Source organism: Salvelinus fontinalis, chromosome 21 (assembly GCF_029448725.1).
Source record: "Salvelinus fontinalis isolate EN_2023a chromosome 21, ASM2944872v1, whole genome shotgun sequence".
NCBI classification, from domain to species: Eukaryota; Metazoa; Chordata; class Actinopteri; order Salmoniformes; family Salmonidae; genus Salvelinus; species Salvelinus fontinalis.
This window is the reverse complement of record NC_074685.1, coordinates 43,922,984-43,947,570: the sequence shown is the minus strand read 5'-3', so window position 1 is coordinate 43,947,570 and position 24,587 is coordinate 43,922,984. Positions and strand designations below refer to the sequence as shown.

The following is a 24,587-nucleotide window of genomic DNA, read 5'->3' as shown; positions in this document are numbered from 1 at the left end:
TGAACTGAGCTCATATTTGATAAAGCCCAATCCCTCTCCACTATAACAAAACTTATTTGGTTGTTTGTTTACAACTCCAATCTAGTATTGCAGGATGGACTTATCCATCCCCTTTCTCCATTGTCTTTACAGCATTATTACAATGGCATGACAAATCTCAGTAGACATGCAGAGCTAGACTGCCTGCCTCAATGTCTACCACTTCCAAAAATCTACAACAATTGTTGACAAAGCCGACTGTAAAATGAACCCGTCTTTCATAGTCTTAGTTACCTTTACAAATCCAAACCAAAGTTGCAACAAAGAAAAATTCTCATGGTATATTCATGTGAGGATGTGTACTCTATATCATTTTTTATATATAAACAGGATACAGGATTAATATCATGTTTATTACAGGTCAGCTGTTTGTTTCTTCCCGGGTGGTACTGTATTACATATCTGAATTGAACGATATAGATGCTAATGTATTGTATAGTAGATCACATAGTAACATACTGAGTCTGCAATTGGATTTAGATCCGAGTCTGTTTTGCACTCGGCAGTGATCTGCTGGTGGCAGGTAGCCTAGCGGTTAGATGTTGGGCCAATATCCCCAAGGTTGCTAGTTTGAATCCTCGAGCTGAGGTGAAAATTCAGTCGATGTGCCCTTGAGCAAGGCACTTAACCCTAATTGCTCCGGGGTTGCCGTTGATAATGGTAGACGCTGGCCATGACCCCACTCTTTGAGGGTGTCTCAGGGAGAATTGAGATAAGCAAGAAAATAACATACCCTATTCCAACATGCGTATAATACACACTTGGACAAATATAAGCACGCACCAAATTATTACATTACTGATCTTCATTCAATTATAAACTGGGTGGTTCGAGTCCTGAATGCTGATTGGCTGACAGCTGTGGTATATCATATACCACGTGTATGACAAAACATGTATTTTTACTGCACTTATTACCTTGGTAACCATTTTAAAATAGCAGTAAGGCACTTCTGGGGTTTGTGGTATATGGCCAATATACCACGGCTAAGGGCTGTACCCAGGCACTCTGCATTGCGTCGTGCTAAGGACAGCCCTTAGCCGTGGTGTATTGGCCATATACCACATCCCCTCAGGACTTATTGCTTAATTATACACCCTATCCCACGTAGCATACTCTGACCCCTACATAGTAATGTGATTTTTCGGATGTAGGCTGTTGGGTTTTACACTTTAGAATATGGAATATTTAGGAAGAACTTAAATGTAAATGGTTTAGCATTTCTATCTTAATTTAGATTAATTTACGGTAATTAAGAGCAAGCAGAAGAAGAAACACATTGGGTAGGAAAAACTCCCTAGAAGGAAGAAACCTAGAGGAAACCATCTTAAAGGGAAAGCATATCCCGGCTATCTTCTTGGTTTCACCCATGTTCTAGCTAGCTAACGTTGGATTCACCCATGTTTTAATCCAGCTAAATTGGGTTTCGCCCATGTTCTAGCTAAACTTAGTCTCACCCATGTTCTAGCTAGTTTAAGTTGATTTCACCAATGTTATAGCTAGCTAAACTTATTTTTCCCATGTTCTAGCTAGCTAATGTTGGTTTCACCAATGTTATAGCTAGATGAAATTGATTTCACCCATGTTCTAGCTAGCTACGTTGGTTTCACTCATGTTCTAATCCAGCTAAATTTGGTTTTGCCCATAAACATGGCTAAATGGATGTGGATGGCATGAAGAGGTAGCCTATCCCCATCACATTCACAGTTCACTCTCTAGAGGAAGTATCACAGACGTAGACCCAGCAAATGTAATTTACACTTTATTTGAGCAAGTTCTGATAATTGGAAATTCTTCTCTTATGACAACATTACTTTTCTCTAAAAGTCAAAGAGGGCACACGCTTAACTTCAAAGAGCATTGCAGACCTCTGCATTAGATATCAGGGTACAGAGCCAACCCTTAAACCCTAGAAGGGACAGATTATTCAATCAAGAATCATACTGCTATACAGTATGTTTTCAGATTAAGTGTCTATTTGAGATCAGTCTTGTTAAAGACGCTCTAACATTGTTGGCAGCAGTAGTACAATTTGATCCTAAGTCCCAAATTTGGCAGCTTGATCAGCGTAACAGAGGTCAATTGCCGGGCAACAGGGATAATTGTACAGTGGAACTATTGCACGAAGGGCTGAATCAAGTGAGCTGTTTTCAGGTTCAAGGGCTCAACGATACCCAGGATTTGAAACCAGGTTGCACGTTTTGTCACAATATTGTTTTGAACGTTCATTTTAGGACTGATGCCCAACTGAAAATTCTACTCAATGAATTCCCAATGGGCGTTGATGAAGAGTTCATCTAAAGTGCATTACTGTGGCTTGGAAACGATGACATTTAAAAAAGATGCAGATGCAGTATAACTTTAGCTAGCCAGCTAAGATTGAGTGGACAGCACTGAATTTTAGTTAGCTAACATTAGCATTGCTAGATATTTTGAATGAACTTTACTACCTAATGGCAACATTGCCATCTCTCTAAAGTAAACTTGCCCTGCATCATTGCAAAGTTGTTTCCTACTAATTACTTGCCTACTTTAGTAATCATATTTCCAAGCCACTAAAGTGTAATTTAGACAAAACAGTCATTAGCCCCCGTTCAGAAAGACTGGGCATTAGTCATCAGTCAGACATCAACATGGCTGCGGTGTCAGTAGAATGTCGATAGCAATGGCAATGACGCGACCGAGTGATGGAGGAGCCACCCATTAGCATACTTTCCCTAATGCTCATCTTTTTTAACTACACAATGGCATAATATTCTATAATACAATTTGTTATAAGATAACATCGTTTTGGCGTTATGACTAAGGCTTTCACGGTTGGCGCCGACCAACATATCCCTCTGATATTCCTCTCTGCTGTTTGGGTCTGGGTCCTCAGAGCAGCAAAGTGTGTAACTCTATATTTCCACTCCAGGCCTCTCGTATCCAAGTCCACTGCCTGGGAGCCTCCATAAACGGGCGACTTTACTGTCATTTCCTGCTCTCTTGTCTCCGGCGGCGGTCACACTTCCCTTCCTTACTGTCTGACCCTCCTCATCCCCTGATGTCTGACTGTCTGGAACCAACGACCTCCTTGGGTTCTAATCCCACTTCTGATTATGAAAACTAGAGCGTTAGGTGAAATGATAAGCGAACACTGGCCAGACCTGGGCTCAAGTAGTATTTAAAGTCTTTCAAATACTTTGCACGTTTGCTCAAGTCGGCCTGGAGTACCGGATAGGCGGGGCTGGACAGTTTTGAGACAGGAAAGCTCAATCAAGCACAGCTAACGCAGGTAGGGTATGAAATGGACCAAGTTACCGTTTTAGGGTTATGGGATGAGCAAAAATGCTGTATCCTCTCAACATACATGTTTATGAGTATATCCTAATGTTTTTTGTTTCCCCACACACATTTGACCATTAGTGGAATCCCCCTTTAAAGTGTGATGCTTTATAGGGTTGTGTGAGTCTATGTGTTGTGCAGTTGGCACTTGGCATTTTAAAAAAAAACATTTTTTATTTAACCTTTATTTAATTAGGCAAGTCAGTTAAGAACAAATTCTTATTTACAACGACGGCCTACCAAAAGGCAAAAGGCTTCCTGCTGCGATTGGATTAAAAATACAAATATAAATCAAATATAAATATAGGACAAAACACACATCACGACAAGAGAGACAACACAACACTACATAAAGAGAGACCTAAGTCAACAACATAGCAAGGCAGCAACACATGACAACACAGCATGGTAGCAACACAACATGAGAACAACAAGGCAGCAACACAACATGAGAACAACAAGGCAGCAACACATGACAACACAGCATGGTAGCAACACAACATGAGAACAACAAGGCAGCAACACATGACAACACAGCATGGTAGCAACACAACATGAGAACAACAAGGCAGCAACACATGACAACACAGCATGGTAGCAACACAACATAACAACAGCATGGTAGCAACACAACATGAGAACAACATGGTAGCACCGCAACTTGGTAGCAGCACAAAACATGGTACAAACATTATTGGGCACAGACAACAGCCCAAAGGGCAAGAAGGTAGAGACAACAATACATCACACAAAGCAGCCACAACTGTCAGTAAGAGTGTCCATGATTGAGTCTTTGAATGAAGAGATTGAGATAAAACTGTCCAGTTTGAGTGCTTGTTGCATCTCATTCCAGTCGCTAGCTGCAGCGAACTGAAAAGAGGAGCGACCCAGGGATGTGTGTGCTTTGGGGACCTTTAACAGAATGTGACTGGCAGAACGGGTGTTATATGTGGAGGATGAGGGTTGCAGTAGATATCTCAGATAGGGGAGAGGGAGGCCTAACAGAATGTGACTGGCAGAATGGGTGTTATATGTGGAGGATGAGGGTTGCAGTAGATATCTCAGATAGGGGAGAGGGAGGCCTAACAGAATGTGACTGGCAGAACGGGTGTTATATGTGGAGGATGAGGGTTGCAGTAGATATCTCAGATAGGGGAGAGGGAGGCCTAACAGAATGTGACTGGCAGAACGGGTGTTATATGTGGAGGATGAGGGTTGCAGTAGATATCTCAGATAGGGGCGAGGGAGGCCTAACAGAATGTGACTGGCAGAACGGGTGTTATATGTGGAGGATGAGGGTTGCAGTAGATATCTCAGATAGGGGAGAGGGAGGCCTAACAGAATGTGACTGGCAGAACGGGTGTTATATGTGGAGGATGAGGGTTGCAGTAGATATCTCAGATAGGGGAGAGGGAGGCCTAACGGAATGTGACTGGCAGAATGGGTGTTATATGTGGAGGATGAGGGTTGCAGTAGATATCTCAGATAGGGGAATTGTACAGCTTTTCTGAATGCACCACCTGTCCCAATAAACAGTTGCAAGGGGCTGCTTAGAGAAGGACCATTTGAACACAGTATGCTTTGGAGACATTAGTGAGCATGATAAGTGGCAACCGACACACACACACACACACACACACACACACACACACACACACACACACACACACACACACACACACACACACACACACACACACACACACACACACACACGGACAGACGTGCATGCACACACACACACACAAACCTGCACATGCATAGGTACGCACACACACACACACACACACACACACACACACACACACACACACACACACACACACACACACACACACACACACACACACTCTTAATTAGGCTGTGCCTCTCACTGCTTGTGCCTGGTACTTCACTGAACAGTGTCTTACAGTAGTTCACGTACAGTAGTTGACATTTTCTAGACATTTGTTTAGTTCTGTTATTTAGCTAAGTGGTTTCCAATGTATTTCCTGATGTGAAGTGAAATAGAATTTTCCCCAATTCTGCTCTACATCTTCTATAGCATGTACATACAGTGATGTAGTGGAGGGTAAAGTTTACCGACCTTTTGGGAAAAAATGCATTGAAAGTATAGCGAACGTAATTTTTTGCGCCGCGACTGCCGATCAAAGTTTACCCACTAATTTTTCTAGCACTACATTACTGATTGAAACGCCATGTCTTAAGGCATTAGATAGATAGTAAGGTTGGGAGGTGTGCAGATTTCCATACCTTCATACAGTTCCTGTACCATACCGGGGTATACGGTATTACCGGCAGAGGGGCACATTTTTTAAACGATTTCTTATGCTAACAAATGCTAACAAAATACTAGCGAATTCCCTTAGCTGACGCTAGCTGTATGCTAATAAACGCAAGCAAACATAAACCAAATGCAAGCACAGACAACCCGGCTCATAAAGTTATACATCTATCTCAAAAAGCTACTCACACTTGATCCAGAAGGGGATTGATTGTTTTTGCTGTAACCAAGCAGCTTGATATTGCAAGCTAGACACCTAACGTTATAGCTAGTAAGTTAGCAAACCAAAATGCATAGCTGGAGCTCTGAGCTGGAGAAAATGTATTTGGCACATCTTAGACATAACATAACTTATCGTTATACGATGTTTAGCTGGCAAACATTAGTTGCGAATTCCATGTGTAACTTGATCACCTCTCTTGTGCTGCTCAACATTGAATCGTCACGTCACGTTTGCTCCATGTGCTCTTTGTAAACGAACATACAATGTGACTGGCTTTTTTTGGGGGGACGGTATTGAAAATCATATTGTCAGTACTTCAAAATACCCTTTCATCCGGTGTATACGGTATACCGCCCAAGCCTATTAGGTAGGGAGATAAGTAGTTGGTAGAGGACTAGACTCAATATGGGACCCCATACTGGTGCAGTTTCCCAGGCAAAGTGTGTTTAAAAGAAAGGCAGGTTGTCCTGGTATACAGCTATGGGTCAGGTGAAAGGCAGACGACACACCACAGACGACAAGAGACACAGCAGCTGTGTTTGTTCTGTGTTCTTTCTTCACTCTCTCTCTCTCTCTCTCTCTCTCTGTCTCTCTCTCTCTCTCTCTCTCTCTCTCTCTCTCTCTGTCTCTCTCTCTCTCTCTCTCTTTCGCTCTCTGTCTCTGTCTCTGTCTCTGTCTCTCTCTCTCTCTCTGTCTCTCTCTCTCTCTGTCTCTCTCTCTCTCTCTCTCTCTTTCGCTCTCTGTCTCTGTCTCTGTCTCTGTCTCTCTCTCTGTCTCTCTCTCTCTCTCTCTCTCTTTCGCTCTCTGTCTCTGTCTCTGTCTTTCTCTCTCTCAATTCAATTCAAAGGGCTTTATTGGCATGGGAAACATGTGTTAACATTGCCAAAGCAAGTGAGGTAGATAATATACAAAAGTGAAATAAACAATAAAAATTAACAGTAAACATTACACATACAGAAGTTTCAAAACAATAAAGACAATACAAATGTCATATTATGTATATATACAGTGTTGTATCAATGTACAAATGGTTAAAGTACACAAGGGAAAATAAATAAGCATAAATATCGGTTGTTTTTACAATGGTGTTTGTTCTTAACTGGTTGCCCTTTTTTTGTGGCAACAGATCGCAAATCTTGCTGCTGTAATGGCACACTGTGGAATTTCACCCAATAGATATGGGAGTTTATCAAAATTAGGTTTGTTTTCGAATTCTTTGTGGATCTGTGTAATCTGAGGGAAATATGTGTCTCTAATATGGTTATACATCTGGCAGGAGGTTAGGAAGTGCAGCTCAGTTTCCACCTCATTTTATGGGCAGTGCGCACATAGCCTGTCTTCTCTTGAGAGCCATGTCTTCCTACGGCGGCCTTTCTCAATAGCAAGGCTATGCTCACCGAGTCTGTACATAGTCAAAGCTTTCCTTAAGTTTGGGTCAGTCACAGTGGTCAGGTATTCTGCCACTGTGTACTCTCTGTTTAGGGCCAAATAGCATTCTAGTTTGCTCTGTTTTTTGTTAATTCTTTCCAATGTGTCAAGTAATTATCTTTTTGTTTTCTCATGATTTGCTTGGGTCTAATTGTGCTGCTGTCCTGGGGCTCTGTGGGGTGTGTTTGTGTTTGTGAACAGAGCCCCAGGACCAGCTTGCTTAGGGGACTCTTCTCCAGGTTAATCTCTCTGTAGGTGATGGCTTTGTTATGGAAGGTTTGGGAATCGCTTCCTTTTAGGTGGTTGTAGAATTTAACGGCTCTTTTCTGGATTTTGATAATTAGTGGGTATCGGCCTAATTCTGCTCTGCATGCATTATTTGGTGTTCTACGTTGTACACTGGGGATATTGTTGCTGAATTCTGCATGCAGAGTCTCAATTTGGTGTTTGTCCCATTTTATGAAATCTTGGTTGGTGAGCGGACCCCAGACCTCACAACCATAAAGTGCAATGGGTTCTATGACTGATTCAAGTATTTTTAGCCAGATCCTAATTGGTATGTTGAATTTTATGTTCCTTTTGATGGCATAGAATGCCCTTCTTGCCTTGTCTCTCAGATCGTTCACAGCTTTGTGGAAGTTACCTGCGGCGCTGATGTTTAGGCCAAGGTATGTATAGTTGTTTGTGTGCTCTAGGGCAATGGTGTCTAGATGGAATCTGTATTTGTGATCCTGGCGACTGGAACCTTTTTGGAACACCATTATTTTGGTCTTACTGAGATTTACTGTCAGGGCCAAGGTCTGGCAGAATCTGTGCAGAATATCTAGGTGCTGCTGTAGGCCCTCCTTGGTTGGTGACAGAGCCACCAGATCATCAGCAAACAGTAGACATTTGACTTCAGATCCTAGTAGGGTGAGGCCGGGTGCTGCAGACTTTTCTAGTACCCACGCCAATTCGTTGATATATATGTTGAAGAGGGTGGGGCTTAAGCTGCATCCCTGTCTCACCCCCCGGCCCTGTGGAAAGAAATGTGTGTGTTTTTTGTCTATTTTAACAGCACACTTGTTGTTTGTGTACATGGATTTTATAATGTCGTATGTTTTATCCCCAACACTACTTTCCATCAATTTGTATAACAGACCCTCATGCCAAATTTAGTCGAAGACTTTTTTGAAATCAACAAAGCATGAGAAAACTTTGCTTTTGTTTTGGTTTCTTTGGTTGTATATTAGGGTGTACAGGGTGAATACATGGTCTGTTGTACGGTAATTTGGTAAAAAGCCAATTTGACATTTGCTCAGTACATTGTTTTCATTGAGGAAATGTACGAGTCTGCTGTTAATGATAATGCAGAGGATTTCCCCAAGGTTGCTGTTGACGCATATCCCACGGTAGTTCTTGGGGTCAAATTTGTCTCCACTTTTGTGGATTGGGGTGATCAGTCCTTGGTTCCAAATATTGGGGAAGATGCCAGAGCTAAGGATGATGTTAAAGAGTTTTAGTATAGCTAATTGGAATTTGTTGTCTGTATATTTGATCATTTCATTAAGGATACCATCAACACCACATCTCTCTCTCTCTCTCTCTCTCTCTCTCTTTGTCTCGTCTCTCAAAGCTCAGATCATGCAAAGACAAACTAACCATATCAATTTAAATCAATCAAGATAAAGACAACCACAAAGCTTTAAAGCTTCACTAAGAACATAGACCTACTCATTCATTCTCTCTCTACCGGTAAAAGTTTCCAACTTCAAAGCTTCACGTTCACACTAGCCGAAGGTTCATTGAATTAAATAGATAAGGACATTTGTGATAAGGTGTTTGGAGTCTTGCCTCACCACTGTGACATACACGAACACACAGTCAAATACGCACACCCACACACACGCACACACAGCACAGGGTCATTCAAGTTCCTCCTGAATGTAAAGGAAATGGGAAGTGCTAGATTATTTTGGTTATCTAGTAAAGGAAACTGTCTGTCCTGTCGAGGTATTCCGACTGCAAGTCCAATCAAAACTCATGAACTAACTCACTTGATCGGTAAAGCAGATGTCACAGGAAGAGATCATGGCACTGTCAATTTAGCAATTTAGCTAAATACATCCTCTGGGTCATTTAAATGCTAATGTGGGCGGACTAATGAAAGATCTGACATTCAAACTTCAAAAGAATTCGCCTTCTAAGAAGAAATAATTGAAAGTTATAGATATAAAGTATCAAAAGATGGCAAGATGTTTTGTTCTGTGATATAGGATTTGTCAGATGAAAACTCAATCTCCTATAAGACTCTTAGTTATTCACACTTGTACATGTAGTTGATAAACTCAAGGTTCAAACCCTGCTAAAGCCCTGCGATAGACTAGCGTCCTGTCCAGGGTGTGTACTTGTACATGAAGCTGCTCCTATGAGCCTCTTGCAAGGCTACTACCCAGCTAGCACATTTTGTTCCTTGGAAGTTGTGGGAACATACATTTTTGGTTTCCCGTTGTTTCTGGAAACAAAGCCATAAGTTTCCTGACCGGTAAAACTACATTTTTAAGTTTTGAGAACGGAAGTGAGATTTTTGTCTGTTCTGGTAACGTTCATTTTTAGGTTGCAGGAAGGTTCTGAGAACGTTTTACTCCGGTTCCCTGAAAGTTTTCCTGAGAGGTTTTATTAACATTCTGAGAATACAAATTATATGTCACGATCGTGTGGCGGATTGACGGACCAAAACGCAGCTTTAGGAAAATAAGCCATCTCCTTTTTATTTTAAAGACGACGAAGAATAAACACGAAACACTTAATACAAACTAACAAAACAACAAACGATCGTGAAGCTAATAAACGATGTGCACACACAGGCTACAAACGTATCACATAGACAACTACTCACAACCAATGAAAGCCTATGGCTACCCTAAATAAGGCTCCCAATCAGAGACAACCGAAATCAGCTGTCTCTAATTGGGAATCAATCAATCAATTTTATTTTATATAGCCCTTCGTACATCAGATAATATCTCGAAGTGCTGTACAGAAACCCAGCCTAAAACCCCAAACAGCTAGAATGCAGGTGTAGAAGCACTCATTCAGGTAACCATAGACTCTCCTAGACAACTAAACATACATAGACAACGCTAGACACATGTACTCAACACAAACCCATATACTATACCCAACAACCCCTTTACCATAAAAACACCCAAAACCAACAAAACACAAACATTCCCCATGTCACACCCTGACCTAACTAAAATAATAAAGAAAACAAAGAATACTAAGGCCAGGGCGTGACATTATAGGTTATTTGAAGGTAATTAAATAACGTTTGAGAACATGTTTCAATAAGAATTATAATAACACTGCTAGCTTAATTTACCCTTTTTAAACTCCAAGCACAGATGAAAATCCATTTGCTTAGGCATTAATTATGCAAACACATTTATTTTTTATTGTGACGCGGCGTCAGTGCGATTCAAACCAATGATCTCTATCTATGGAATTAGTCCCCTGTGCCCCCAATACATTCAGAACAGATTTCACAACGTATTAACTGTGTGACCTCAGGCCCCTACTCTACTACCACATATCTATAACACAAATACATGTGTACGTGTGAGTATAGTGCGTATGTTATCGTGTGTTTGTATTCATGTATCTATGTTTGTGTCGCTTCACAGTCCCTGCTGTTCCATAAGGTGTATTTGTGTCTGTTTTTTAAATCAAAATCTACTGCTTGCATGAGTTACTTTATGTGGAATAGAGTTCCATGTAGTCATGGCTCTATGTAGTACTGTGCGTCTCCCATAATCTATTCTGGACTTGGGGACCGAACAGTAGTCCAGGTGCAACAAAACTAGGGCCTGTAGGACCTGCCTTGTTGATAGTGCTGTTAAGAGTGCAGAGCACAGACAGACTTCTCCCCATCCTAGCTACTGTTGTATCAATATGTTTTGACCATGACAGTTTACAATCCAGGGTTACTCCAAGAAGTTTAGTCTCCTCAACTTGCTAAATTTCCACATTATTCATTACAAGATTTAGTTGATGTTTAGGGTTTAGTGAATGATTTGTCCCAAATACAGTGCTTTTAGTTTTTGAAATATTTAGGACTAACTTATTCCTTGCCACCCATTCGGAAACTAACCACGCTCTCACCAAGCTCTAAGAAACATATGGTTCTCAGAATGTTATGTGCTAGCTGGGTACTTATCGTCCCCAATCACCCAAAACTGTTGCACCCTATGCACCAATTGGCTATTGCCTGTTTACCACTCTTCAGTATCTGACTGTACTAATCACTGCTGTCATAACTGACAACTCCACTAACCAGCACATACTGTGTAAAACAGCTTGTCATTTCGTCATCTCAATTCTGAATAGTTCTCTAGTGAACTAACTTTGGACGGCTAAGCCCCACGTTGGCAGAAGTGCCTAAAGAAGACTGCATGTTTTGGCAAATGAATACTTTGTGCACGGACTCAGTCCGTCCTCTGTTTGTGCTTGGATGAACTTCCCCGGGGCATCTGATACTGGACTGCTATGCACAGCATATCAAAGCCCTGTTGGCCCCCTAAGCCCTGCATCAGGAGGGGTGTGTATAGTGTGTGTAGGGTTCTTTCACACGCACAGCAACACCCTTGTTTGTGAACTGCTGCAGTTGTCCCGAGGAGGGGGTTTGGGGTTTTGCGGGGTGGGTGCAGCTGTGCCCGTTAGCTCAGTGAAACCGGAGAGCGAGCCCCTGGTGCCCCCATTAACCGCCCGCATAGACACACTGTCATCAGCGAGAGGACTCAGAAGCCCGTCGTCTCGTAGACTTCCCCCGTCCTCTTTCTACTGGGGTTTCGGGAGGCTAGCCTGAGGCAGAGATGCAGCCCTGGTGGTTACCCTTTTATTTGGTTAGCTAGCTAGCGCAGAGAGATGTGGAGAGCAGCTGTAGAAGCAATGTGGTCACATCATATACATGAAGTTGCATCCACCAGGGGTGTCTTTCTATCACGACAAGCTTCAATCCTGGCAGGAGGCCCAACCTGCCACACTAACAATGTTTGATTTGTAGACTATTTTGCATATTAGCTAGTCTTACACTAAACACAATGGGATTTTTTTTTTAACGCCTCTGACAAATTCTGAAAGTTATTTGAGAGAACTATTCCTTCAAGCTGTAAACAAAATCTTGCATGCAAAGATTCAAAGCTTAAAAATCATCAAAGAAACATTATACTATTTGGAGCCAGTGCTGCATTTTTACTTTGTTTTTGACTTGTTTATGTGCTGCCATAGACTTCTACCATGTACAGTTGCCTGGGATGTGACATGACTGTTGATGCCAGGGATGCTTTGTCTAAGCACTGTACTATCAGACAGGAGGTATAGAAAATAGAGACAGAGAGACAGAGAGCAAGAGACAGAGAGCAAGAGACAGAGAAAGAGAGAGCAAACTGGTTTCAACATGGCCATTAGCAAAAGGAGACTTTGGATTCCTCTGAGACTAAACACTGCTAGGGCCTTGATGCCACAGGGATGGGCTTGCACCAATGGCATGCATTGTTGGCTTGGGTTCTTCCCCCTCCCATTTTGCAGTCTTGCCTGTAAAATACTGGATGGGGAAGCTGAAGCGGGGGAGAGGGGGATTTCTGCACAAAGTATTGCAATATTCAAATGACCTGCTTTGGGTCTCAAGGACTTTGCCCCCGACACCCTTCCACCCTCTGTGAGTCAGGCAGGAAGTGGTGACTCAGTGGGCATTGGACAGGGCCAGTTGGACCTGTTTTAATACTTTAAGAATACATCCTTCCCTCCTACTGCCCTCAAAAGAGTCCCGAGAAGGTTTCTGAGATTGGACAGGGCTCATGTGTATCAAAGCATGTCAGATCAGTGACGTTTGTATTTTCAATGTGTGACGCTCATCCGGCATTTCCACACGCACAGGTTCTTCTGTATCTCCGATGTGATTATTGTGGTATATTTAGCTTGTTGTAATGGTGTGCACAGGGGTGGAATTTGGGAAAATAATCCATGTGGAGAACCGTGATGGGGGTCCTGGGACATATTCCCCGGGTAGAGAATTTGCTGCTTATAATGTTATGCATATGACTTATTACACATGTTGTTGTGTTACAGCCTGAATTCAACATTTATTAAATATATATTTTTCTCACTGCATAATGGCAAAGTGAAAACATGTTCAACATTTTTGCCAATTTAGTGAAAATGAATTACAGAAATATCTAATTTACGTAAGCGTTCACACCCCTGAGTCAATGCATGTTAGAATCACCGTTGGCAGCGATTACAGCTCTGAGTCTTTCTGGGTAAGTCTTTGCATACCTAGATTGAACAATATTCGCACATTATTCTTAAAAAATGTATTTAAGCTCTGCCAAGTTGGTTGTTGATCATTGCTAGACAACCATTTTCAATTTTGCCATAGATTGTTAAGCCGATTTATGTCAAAAATTTAACTAGGCCACTCAGGGACATTCAATGTCGTCTTGTTAAGCAACTCCACTGTATATTTGACCCTGTGTTTTCGGTTATTTTCCTACTGAAAGGTGTATTTATCTCCCAGTGTCTGTTGTAAAGCAGAAATGTGCCTGTGCTCAGCTCTATTCTATTTCCATGTACCCTAAAAACCTCCCTAGTCCTTGCCAATGACAAGCATACCCATAACATGATGCAGCCACCGCCATGAAGAGTGGTACTCAGTGATGTGTTGTGTTGGATTTGCCCCAGACATAACGCTTTCTATTCAGGACATAAAGATAATTCCTCTGCCACATTTTTAGCAATTTTACTTTAATGCCTTATTGCAAACAGGATACATGTTTTGGAATATTTTTATTCTGTACAGACTTCCTTCTTTTCACTCTGTCACTTAGGTTAGTATTGTGGAGTAACTGCAATGTTATTGATCCATCCTCAGATTTGTTATATCTCAGCTATTAAACTCTGTAACTGTTAGAAGTCACCATTGGCCTCATGGTGAACTCCCTGAGCGGTTTGCTTCCTCTACAGCAACTGATTTAGGAAGAACACCTGTATCTTTGTAGTGACTGGGTGTATTGATACAGCATCCAAAGTGTAATGAATAACTTTATCATGCTGAAAGGGATAGTCAATGTCAGCTATTTTTATTTTTACCCATCTACCAATAGGTGCCCTTCTTTGCGAGGCATTGGAAAACCTCCCTGGTTTTTGTGGTTGAATCTGTGTTAGAAATTCACAGCTTGACAGAGGGACCTTACAGATAATTGTATGTGTGGGGTACAGAGATGAGGTACTCATTCATGCAACTTATTATGCAACTTATTATGTGACATGTTAAGCACATTTTTACTCCTGAACTTATTTATGCTTGCCATAACAAAGTGGTTGAATACTTATTGACTCAATACATTTCAGCTTTTCAGTTTTAATTCATTTGTAAAATAAATTCTAAAAACATAATTTCACTTTGACATTATGGGGTATTGTGTGTAGGCCAGTGACACAAAATCTCACAAAATGCATTTTAAATTAAGGCTTTAACACAACAAAATGTGGAAAAAGTGAAGGGGCATGAATACTTTCTGAAGACACTGTAATGTGCACTTGAGGATCTTTCACATAGAATGTAGTTATGTCTGTCCTGAATATTTCCATCCAATGTACGGTACTAGGTCTTGTCATAAATAGCAATTCAGCTTCATTCTGGAGATATACTGTACATTTAGTTAAAGCTTCTTAAATGTTCTGAAAACTGTACTGGGAAAATTAATATTTATCTTAGAAGACTTCAAATCAAACAATAGACAGTAAACAATGTTGAATGAAGCCCAATAATGATATGTGTGGAAGCAGTCAGTGTTTTGGGGTTTGCCACACAGATGCCCCACCAAGGAGAAATTCAGAATGGATGAGAAACAGACTCCAAATAAATTCGAAGTGTACCACAGAAGGAAACGTCAGTGGTAGGGGAGTCCAGTGCTTGTCTTCAATTTGGTCCCCTCAGAATGGAAAACAATGCCATAACAACCGTTAGCGGGTCATTTTTTGTTGTTGCGACCACTTCTATTTGCTGGTGTGTATTGATTTATGGTTGAAATGTGGTTGAAACACTGTTGACTACTGTAAAGATAATTTTGTTTTTATGTGCAAAGGTAATATCTTCTGAATGGTTACTTTTGACCACTTACTTGACAAAAAGGATACGCCTGGGGCTTGTGGCTCTCCCTTATCATTATTGGTGACTTGGGATCACAAATAGCAACAACGGTTTTGGAACCAACAATCTGTTGGCTGAATCCTGTCATTCTGGTAAACTATGAAACAAATGCCATACTGTTTGAGGGAGACGCTTACGTTTTGGGGTTAAATGAGTCAAAATGCTACAGAAATAGAACTTTGGATGATTTGGCATAAGATGTGAAGTCTTGGAGAATGGACACGTCATGGTTTTAATACCTTATACTTGAAAACTAAAGTCACTCTTCATATTCTGTAAGTAACATCATGAAGATACATCAACGTCAGTATGTCTCTGTTATGAAACGATTAAACAGAGTGGCATAACCTAATGTTTGATCTTACCACATCACACCATGTCGAATCATGTCATATTTTTAGGCTACAATGATGAATAGTTGAGAACTTTTCTTGTGATATTATATCATAACTCAATGAAGCCGCTGACAAAGGCCTTGAGGCCGATACATAAAGCTTATTTCAAGAGCAGTGATACTAGCAAAAGCAGTGTGCGGGTTTCTTCTTTTTTAATGCACCTGCAAAAAAATAAAGCTCAGATGTGCGAGTGCTTTTCGATTTTTGAATAACTCAATGAACAAAAGCATCAGTAGTATTTCACGGTCCAAATTATAGGGCTCTGTGTTGTCATCCTCCTCACCGCTCTGACTTTCTCTGTTCTCATTGACCCTACCATGAGGGCATACAAGGTCATTCTTTGGGGTTTGGGTGCTCAACATCATGTCACCTCAGGGACTCTTAAATTCTCTTTTACAAGGGCATTCTCTGGAATCTGTTGCAATGACTAAAACTAACAAAGCAAATGGATCCAATGGGTGTTGATGGAAAGCAGATGGTTAGTGAGGATTTCTTTGTGCCGCAGTGTCAATTCATGCTGCGAGTGGATTTATTCGCATACTGTATATTTCGGGGGGGAATGATGCTACGCATATGGAAGTATTTATGTGGTTTGTATCTTTTTATGTTAGTGTGAAGGCAGGGCACTGTGAAGTGCATTTTTAACCTCTGAACTATGGGTTCTGAATTATGAAGGGCTCTCCGAAGGGACTTTGAGTACAGTAGTTAGAGTAGGGTGCCATGAAAGTAAGCCTAATATTAAGCCTGACGGGTAAAATTGAACTTCTAGAAGTATTGACAGTGGAACTTTTAGTAAGGTTACTAAGAACTGCACTTTGAAGAACACTCCAATGGACTCTTTAAGGGAACTTTGTGGGGAACTCCATTGGAAGGTACAGTACCTTCAGAAGGTATTCACACTCCTTTACTTTTTCCACATTTTGTTGTGTTATGTACAGCCTGAATTTAAAACTGATTAAATTGAGATGTTGTGTCACTAATCTACACACAATACCCTATACTTGTAACGGGGTGAGTGACTGGTTGCCGGGAAGTCAAGCGCAGGAGAGCAGAGATGGGTGATAACAGGAGAACTTTAAAACAAGACAAAACAAATGGAAAATGAAAGGTGGAGCGGCGATGGCTAGAAGACAGGTGACGTCGACCACCGAACACCGCCCGAACAAGGAGAGGGACCGACTTCAGCGGAAGTCGTGACAGTACCCCCCTCTTGACGTGCAGCCCCAGCAGCGCACTGACACTGGCCTCAGGGACGACCCAGAGGGCGAGGTGCAGGGCGATCCGGACAAAGACGGTTGAACTCCCCTAGCATAGAAGGGTCCAAAACGTCCTCCACCGGGACCCAGCATCTCTCCTCCGGACCGTACCACTCCCAGTCCACGAGGTACTGAAGGTCCCTCACAAGACTCCTCGAATCCAGTATGGAGCGAACGGAGTACGCCGGGGCCCCCTCCTTGTCTAAAGGGGGCGGAGGAACCTCCCGCACCTCAGACTCCTGGAGTGGGCCAGCCACCACCGGCCTGAGGAGAGACACATGGAACGAGGGGTTAATACGGTAATTTGAGGGAAGCTGTAACCGGTAACTAACCTTGTTTAGTCTCCTCAGGACTTTAAATGGCCCCACAAACCGCGGCCCCAGCTTCCAACAGAGCAGGCGGAGGGGCAGGTTTCGGGTCGAGAGCCAGACCCGGTCCCCCGGGGCCTCACTGCAGTGACGATCTGCGCTGGCCTTCTGGCACAGCACAGTACAGAGTGAGCTGGAGGTGAACATGGGCGGTGTCCCATGTCTCCTCCGCGCGCCTGAACCAGTCGTCCACAGCAGGAGCCTCGGTCTGACTCTGATGCCACGGCGCCAGAACCGGCTGGTACCCCAGTATGCACTGGAAGGGCGAGAGGTTAGTGGAGGAGTGGCGGAGCAAGTTCTGAGCCATCTCGGCCCAGGGCACGAACGCCGCCCACTCCCCCGGCCGGTCCTGACAATAAGACCGCAGAAACTTACCCACATCCTGATTCACTCTCTCCACCTGCCCATTACTCTCAGGGTGAAAACCCGAGGTAAGGCTGATCGAGACCCCCAGATGTTCCATGAACGCCCTCCAGACCCTCGAAGTGAACTGGGGACCCCGATAAGACACTATATCCTCAGGCACCCCGTAGTCCCCGGAAGACGTGTGTAAACAAGGCCTCCGCAGTCTGTAGGGCCGTAGGGAGACCGGGCAGAGGGAGGAGACGGCAGGACTTGGAAAAACGATCCACAACGACCAGGATCGTGGTGTTACCCTGTGAGGGAGGAAGATCTGTGAGGAAATCGACCGTCAGATGTGACCAAGGCCATTGTGGAACGGGTAAGGGGTGTAGCAGATGCCTAGGATTCTTACACTGGGCGCACACCGAGCAGGAGGAAACGTAAACCCTCATGTCCTTTGACAAGATGGGCCACCAGTACTTCCCACTCAGACAGCGCACCGTCCGACCGATGCCTGGATGACCAGAGGAGGGTGACGTGTGGGCCCAATAGATCAACTGGTCACGGACAGCTGACGGAACATACAGACGCCCAGCGGGACACTGGAGGGGAGCGGGCTCTGCATGTAACGCCCGCTCAATGTTCACGTCCAGCTCCCATACTACCGGCGCCACCAGGCAGGAGGCCTGGAGTATGGGGGTGGGATCCAAGTGCCGCTCCTCTGTGTCATACAGCCGGGACAGTGCGTCTGCCTTAACATTCTGGGAATCTGGTCTGAAAGAAAGGGTGAAAACAAAGTGGGTAAAAACATGGCCCACCTTGCCTGACGAGGATTCAGTCTCCTCACTGCCCGGATGTACTCCAGGTTGCTGTGGTCAGTCCAGATGAGAAAAGGGTGTTGAGCCCCCTCAAGCCAATGTCTTCACGCCTTCGACGCCTTCACCACAGCCAACAGCTCCCGGTCCCCCACATCATAGTTTCGCTCCGCCGGGCTGAGCTTCTTCGAGAAGAAGGCACAGGGGCGGAGCTTCGGTGGCGTATCTGAGCGCTGAGAGAGCACGGCTCCTATCCCAGCCTCGGACGCGTCCACCTCCACCGTGAACGCCAAAGAGGGATCCGGATGTGCCAGCACGGGAGCCGAGGTAAACAGAGCCCTTAGGTGACCAAAAGCCCTGTCCGCCTCAGCCGACCACTGCAAACGCACCGGGCCCCCCTTCAGCAGTGAGGTAATGGGAGCCTCTATCTGACCAAAACCCCGGATAAACCTCTGGTAGTAATTGGTAAACCCTAAAAAAACGCTGCACCTCCTTTACCGTGGTGGGAGTCGGCCAATTATGCACTGCTGAAATGCGGTCACTCTCCATCTCCACCCCTGAGGTGGAAATGCGGTATCCTAGGAAGGAGATGGACTGCTGGAAGAACAGGCATTTCTCAGCCTTAACATACAGGTCATGCTCCAACAGTTGACCAAGCACCCTGCGCACCAAAGACACATGCTTGGCGCGTGCAGCAGAGTATATCAGAATGTCATCGATATACACCACTACACCCTGCCCGTGCAGGTCCCTGAAAATCTCATCCACAAAGGCTTGGAAGACTGACGGAGCATTCATCAACCCGTACGGCATGACGAGGTACTCATAATGCCCTGAGGTGGTACTGAACGCTGTCTTCCACTCGTCTCCCTCCCGGATACGCACCAGGTTGTAAGCACTCCTGAGATCTAGTTTAGTGAAGAAGTGCGCCCCGTGCATTGACTCAATCGCTGTGGCTATGAGAGGTAGTGGGTAACTGCACATCACAGTGATCTAGTTAAGGGCTCGATAATCAATACACCGGCACAGACCTCCCTCCTTCTTCTTCACAAAAAAGAAACTCGAGGAGGCGGGTAAAGTGGAGGACCGAATGTACCCCTGACGCAGAGATTCGGAGACATATGTCTCCATAGCCACTGTCTCCGCCTGTGACAGGGGATACACGTGACTTCTGGGAAGTGTGGCGTCTACCTGAAGGTTTATCGCACAATCACCCCGACGATGGGGTGGTAATTGAGTCGCCTTCTTCTTAGAGAATGCGAGAGCCAAATTGGAATATTCGGAGGGAATGCGCATGGTGGAGACCTGGTCTGGACTTTCCACCATAGTAGCACCAATGGAAACCCCCCAAACACCTCCCTGAGCGCTCTCGCGACCACCCCATGAGAGCCCTCCGTTGCCATGAAACAGTGGGGTCATGACAGGCTAACCAGGGAAGGCCTAGCACCACGGGATGCAGGATAGTCAATGAGGAAGACACTGATTCTCTCCCTGTGACCCCCCTGCGTCACCATGACCAAAGGAGTGGCGGCCTTCCTGATAAAGCCAGACCCTAATGGTCGACTGTCCAACGCGTGAACTGGAATGGGCCTAACCACTGGAACAATGGGGATCCCTAAACTATGGGCGAATGCTTTGTCGATGAAATTCCCAGCCGCACCTGAATCGACGAGCGCCTTATGCGGGGAAAACTTAGGAAAGTTGGCTTGCAAAAAAAGGTGGGCTCTGGGTGAGAATGGTGCAAGCTCACCAGGGATGACGCCAGAGCGCTTTGCCTGCAGCCTCGACCCCTAGAGGAATCAACCCGACACCGACCGGCAGTGTGACCTCTGCGGCCACAGATGGTGCACGTGAAGGCCCCCCCTCTGGTCTCCCGGCTCCATAGGCACCGGAGCGGTGGTGCTGGGAGATGGAACTGACAGAGCGTCCGCAGGTGACCAGCAGGTTATCCAGCCGGATGGGTCCACCAGTTAATCAAAGGTGAGGGTGGTGTCCCTGCAGGCCAACTCCCGACGGACATCCTCGCGCAAGCTGCAGCGATAGTGGTTGATCAGGGCCCTGTCGTTCCATCCCGCTCCGGCGGCCAGGGTCCGGAAGTCCAGGGCGAACTCCTGGGCACTCCTCGTCTCCTGCCTCAGGTGGAAGAGACGTTCACCCGCCGCTCTTCCCTCGGGCGGGTGGTCGAAGACTGGCCGGAAGCTGCGGGTGAACTCCTCGAAGTGGTCCAGAGCTGCATCTCCTTCTACCCACACGGATTTAGCCCACTCCAGTGCTTTCCCCGAGAGGCAAGAGACGAGGGCGGACACCCTCTCACGTCCCGAAGGAGCCGGGTGGACGGTCCCCAGATACAGGTCCAGCTGCAGCAGGAACCCCTGGCAGCGTGCCGCCGTTCCATCAAACTCCCTGAGAAGGGCGAGACGAATCAGGGGAGGCCTGGTGCAGGGGAGGCGAGTAGTGGAGACCCCTGTTGTGCTGGTGGGGGCGCTGGAGGGACTCCCTGTCTCTCCCAGCGGTCCATAGTCTGGACGACGCGGTCCATGACAACGGGGGCACCCGCTCCTGCTGACTCCATTGATCAGTGTAGAATTCTGTAACGAGGTGAGTGACTGGTTGCCGGGAAGTCAGGTGCAGGAGAGCAGAGAGGGTGATAACAGGAGAACTTTAATATACACCCTGGCCCAAAGGCACAGGCGAGGCAGCACAAAGCACAACCATGGTAACATGAACAGGATTAAACAAAACAAACAAACCTAGGTTAGAAACAAACCTAGCGCAAGCCAGCCTGTAGCGTAACACCCTACACAAAGAACAATTCCACATACAGACATGGGGGAAACAGAGGGTAATATACATTTAGTCTGATGAGGGAATGTGAACCAGGTGTGCGGGAAAACAAGACAAATCAAATGGAAAATGAAAATGAAAGGTGGAGCGGTGATGGCTAGACTCCGAATGCCGCCCGAACAAGGAGAGGGACCGACTTCAGCGGAAGTCGTGACAATAATGCCGAAGTGAAATTTTGTTTTTAAAATTATTTATATGAAAAACTGAAATGTCTTGAGTCATTAAGTAGTCGACCCCTTTGTTATGGCAAGCCTAAATAAGTTCAGGAGTAAAAATGTGCTTAACAAATCACATATCACAATATAAGTTGCATGGACTCATTCTGTGTTCAATAATTGTCGTTAACATTTTTTTTTTATGACTACCCCATCTCTGTACCCCACACATACAATTATCTATAAGGTCCTTTAATCGATTAATGAATTTCAAGCACAGATAAATTAATCTTTGGATGATGACTTTGGATGATGTATCTTTGGATGATGTATCATTATACCCAGTCACTACAAAGATACAGGTGTCCTTCCGGAGAGATAGGAAATCACTCAGTGATTTCACCACGAGGCCAATGGTGATTTTAAAACAGAGTTTTATGGTTGTAATATGAGAAAACTGAGGATGGATCAACAACATTGTAGTTACTCCACAATACTAACCTAAATTACAGAGTGAAAAGAACGAAGCTTGTACTGAATAAAACATCTTCCAAAACATGCATCTTGTTTGCAATAAGTCTGCTTTCCAACAGACACTGGGAGATGAATTCACCAGCAGCACAATTCCCTAAATCACAAGGCCAAATCTGCACTAGAGTTGTTAACCAAGGCAAGAATTATTGTTCCTGAGTAGCCTAGTAACAGTTTTGACTTAAACCGGCATGAAAACCTATGGCAAGACTTGAAAAATGGCTATCTAGCAATGATCAAAAACCAACTTGACAGAGATTGAAATTCTTTTAAATATTGTACAATCCAGGTGTGCAAAGCTCTTAGAGACTTACCCAAAAAGACTCACAGCTGTAATCGCTGCCAAAGGTGTTTCTAACATGTATTGACTCAGGGGGCTGAATATTTATCTAATTAAGATATATTAGTGTCTTATTTTTCATTAATTTGTAATAAATGTTCAAATGTTTCTTCCACTTTGACATTACAGAGTATTTTGTGTAGATCGATGACAAAAAAATACAATTAAATCAATTTTATTCCCACTTTGTAACACAACAAAATGTGGAAAAATTCAAGCGGAGGGAATAGTTACTGAAGGCACTGTAAGTGTGTCATTCCCGTGGAGTGGCCACTGGGCCACGTTTACACAGACGCTGTACTAATTGTCTAACAGTGAGGAGCTCTGTGGGGTAATAGACTCACCATCCTGTTCCCACACCACAAGCTGTCACTGTAACCGTAGGCATTCTGACGGCGAGATGAAGTCAAGTACCAGTTTTAATTTGTGTTTGTCGGTTGTTTTTGCACACACATATACACAGACCCTCACACACACACACACACACACTCTCACACTCTCACACACACACACACACACACACACACACACACACACACACACACACACACACACACACACACACACACACACACACACACACACACACACACACACACATACACACACACAACAATAGATATAGAAGGCTTGCGTTTACTTCACCAAGTTACCTATTCAAATGTGTTTATAACAACCGACTACAGGAAAGACAAGACACCAACTCATGAGCAGCTGGATTCTCATTTCTGTCTGCTGTCGTCTCCCAGGTGTAGCTTCCATCCAAGATGGCCGCCTCCTCCTTCCTGTGGCACTACGCGACTATCCTGCTAGCGGTGATGTGCTGCTTCTTGCCCCGCTCCACCTCCTCCCTCAATCTGGAGGACCCCAACGTCTGCAGCCACTGGGAGAGGTAGGCCAGACACACCCACAGGGGCAGACACACCCACAGGGGCCAGACACACCCACGGGCCAGACACACCCACATACAGGGACACACCTTCTCACAGGTGTGCATTATTTAACACCACCACAGCCTTAGAGTTACACCCTAGAGTTAAGTTAAAGTCTGAGTTGAGTTTAGGTAAAGTCTGGGTTGGGGTCAATTCCATTCAGTCAATTCAATCAGTTCACTCAGTTCAGGGGATGCATTGAAATTCAGTTCATGAATCGCAAACGGATCATTATTGTCGCTGTGGACCTTTCCATTCATGAATCGTAATTCAATTAATGGGAATGGAGTTGACCCAAACCCAGATTTAAGGACTTAGCAAGACTCACATTTCTCAACATTGTTTTAGAACAACTTGTTGTTGTTCAGTGCGAATCTCATAACTGTTACTTTTTCCAGAGAACCAAATCAATCAAAACAAATGTTATTTGTCACATGCATCATAAAAAACAGCTGTAACATTAAAATTATTATTTTATGGGCGCTTTCCAACAATACTGAGAGAAAAATTGAAAAATATTTAAAAAATAATAGCACAATGAATAAATGTGAGCTCTTTCAGGATACTAGGTGTATGTCACATGTCACTACTTCACAGGAGAGCCATTTGAACGTAAACTTAAGTTTTTTATCAAAATGCGTTTAGTTATTTTTTTACCCCCTTTTTCTCCCCGATTTTCAATCTTATCTCATCGCTGCAACTCTCCAATGGAGAGGCGAAGGTGGAGTCATGTGTCCTCCTTAACACCCGTCAGATTAACTCGGAAGCCAGCCACACCAATGTGTCAGAGGAAACACCGTTCAACTTGCGACCACGGTCAGCCCGCAGGCACACGGCCCCCCACAAAAGCCCCACACCCTCCCCTAACCTGAACGACGCTGGGCCAATTGTGCGCTGTCCTATGGGACTCCCGGGTCTGTGGTAATGCCTCTAGCACTGCGATGCGGTGCCTTAGACCGCTGCACCACTCGGGAGGCCCAAAAATGCTAACATTAGCTAACATTAGCTGGCTCGCTAGCTAACGTTACGTGTATTATCTGTATGATCTGTGTAGTAATATTATTCCATTTGCATTGCTAGTTACAGCCTAATGTTAGCTAGCTAATGTTGAACCTGGTTG

At 44.3% G+C, this 24,587-nt stretch overlaps 1 protein-coding gene across 1 annotated transcript in view; it reads left to right on the top strand.

The window, feature by feature from the left end:
• The window catches only part of megf10 (multiple EGF-like-domains 10), a 124,697-nt gene that overhangs the window by 5,564 nt on the left and 94,546 nt on the right, over positions 1-24,587 (top strand). Inside the window, exon 2 of the mRNA XM_055875387.1 lies at positions 23,285-23,427. Within this exon, the coding sequence (XP_055731362.1) occupies positions 23,303-23,427 (125 nt within the window). The 5' untranslated portion in view covers positions 23,285-23,302. The remainder of the gene's footprint in view (positions 1-23,284; positions 23,428-24,587) is intronic.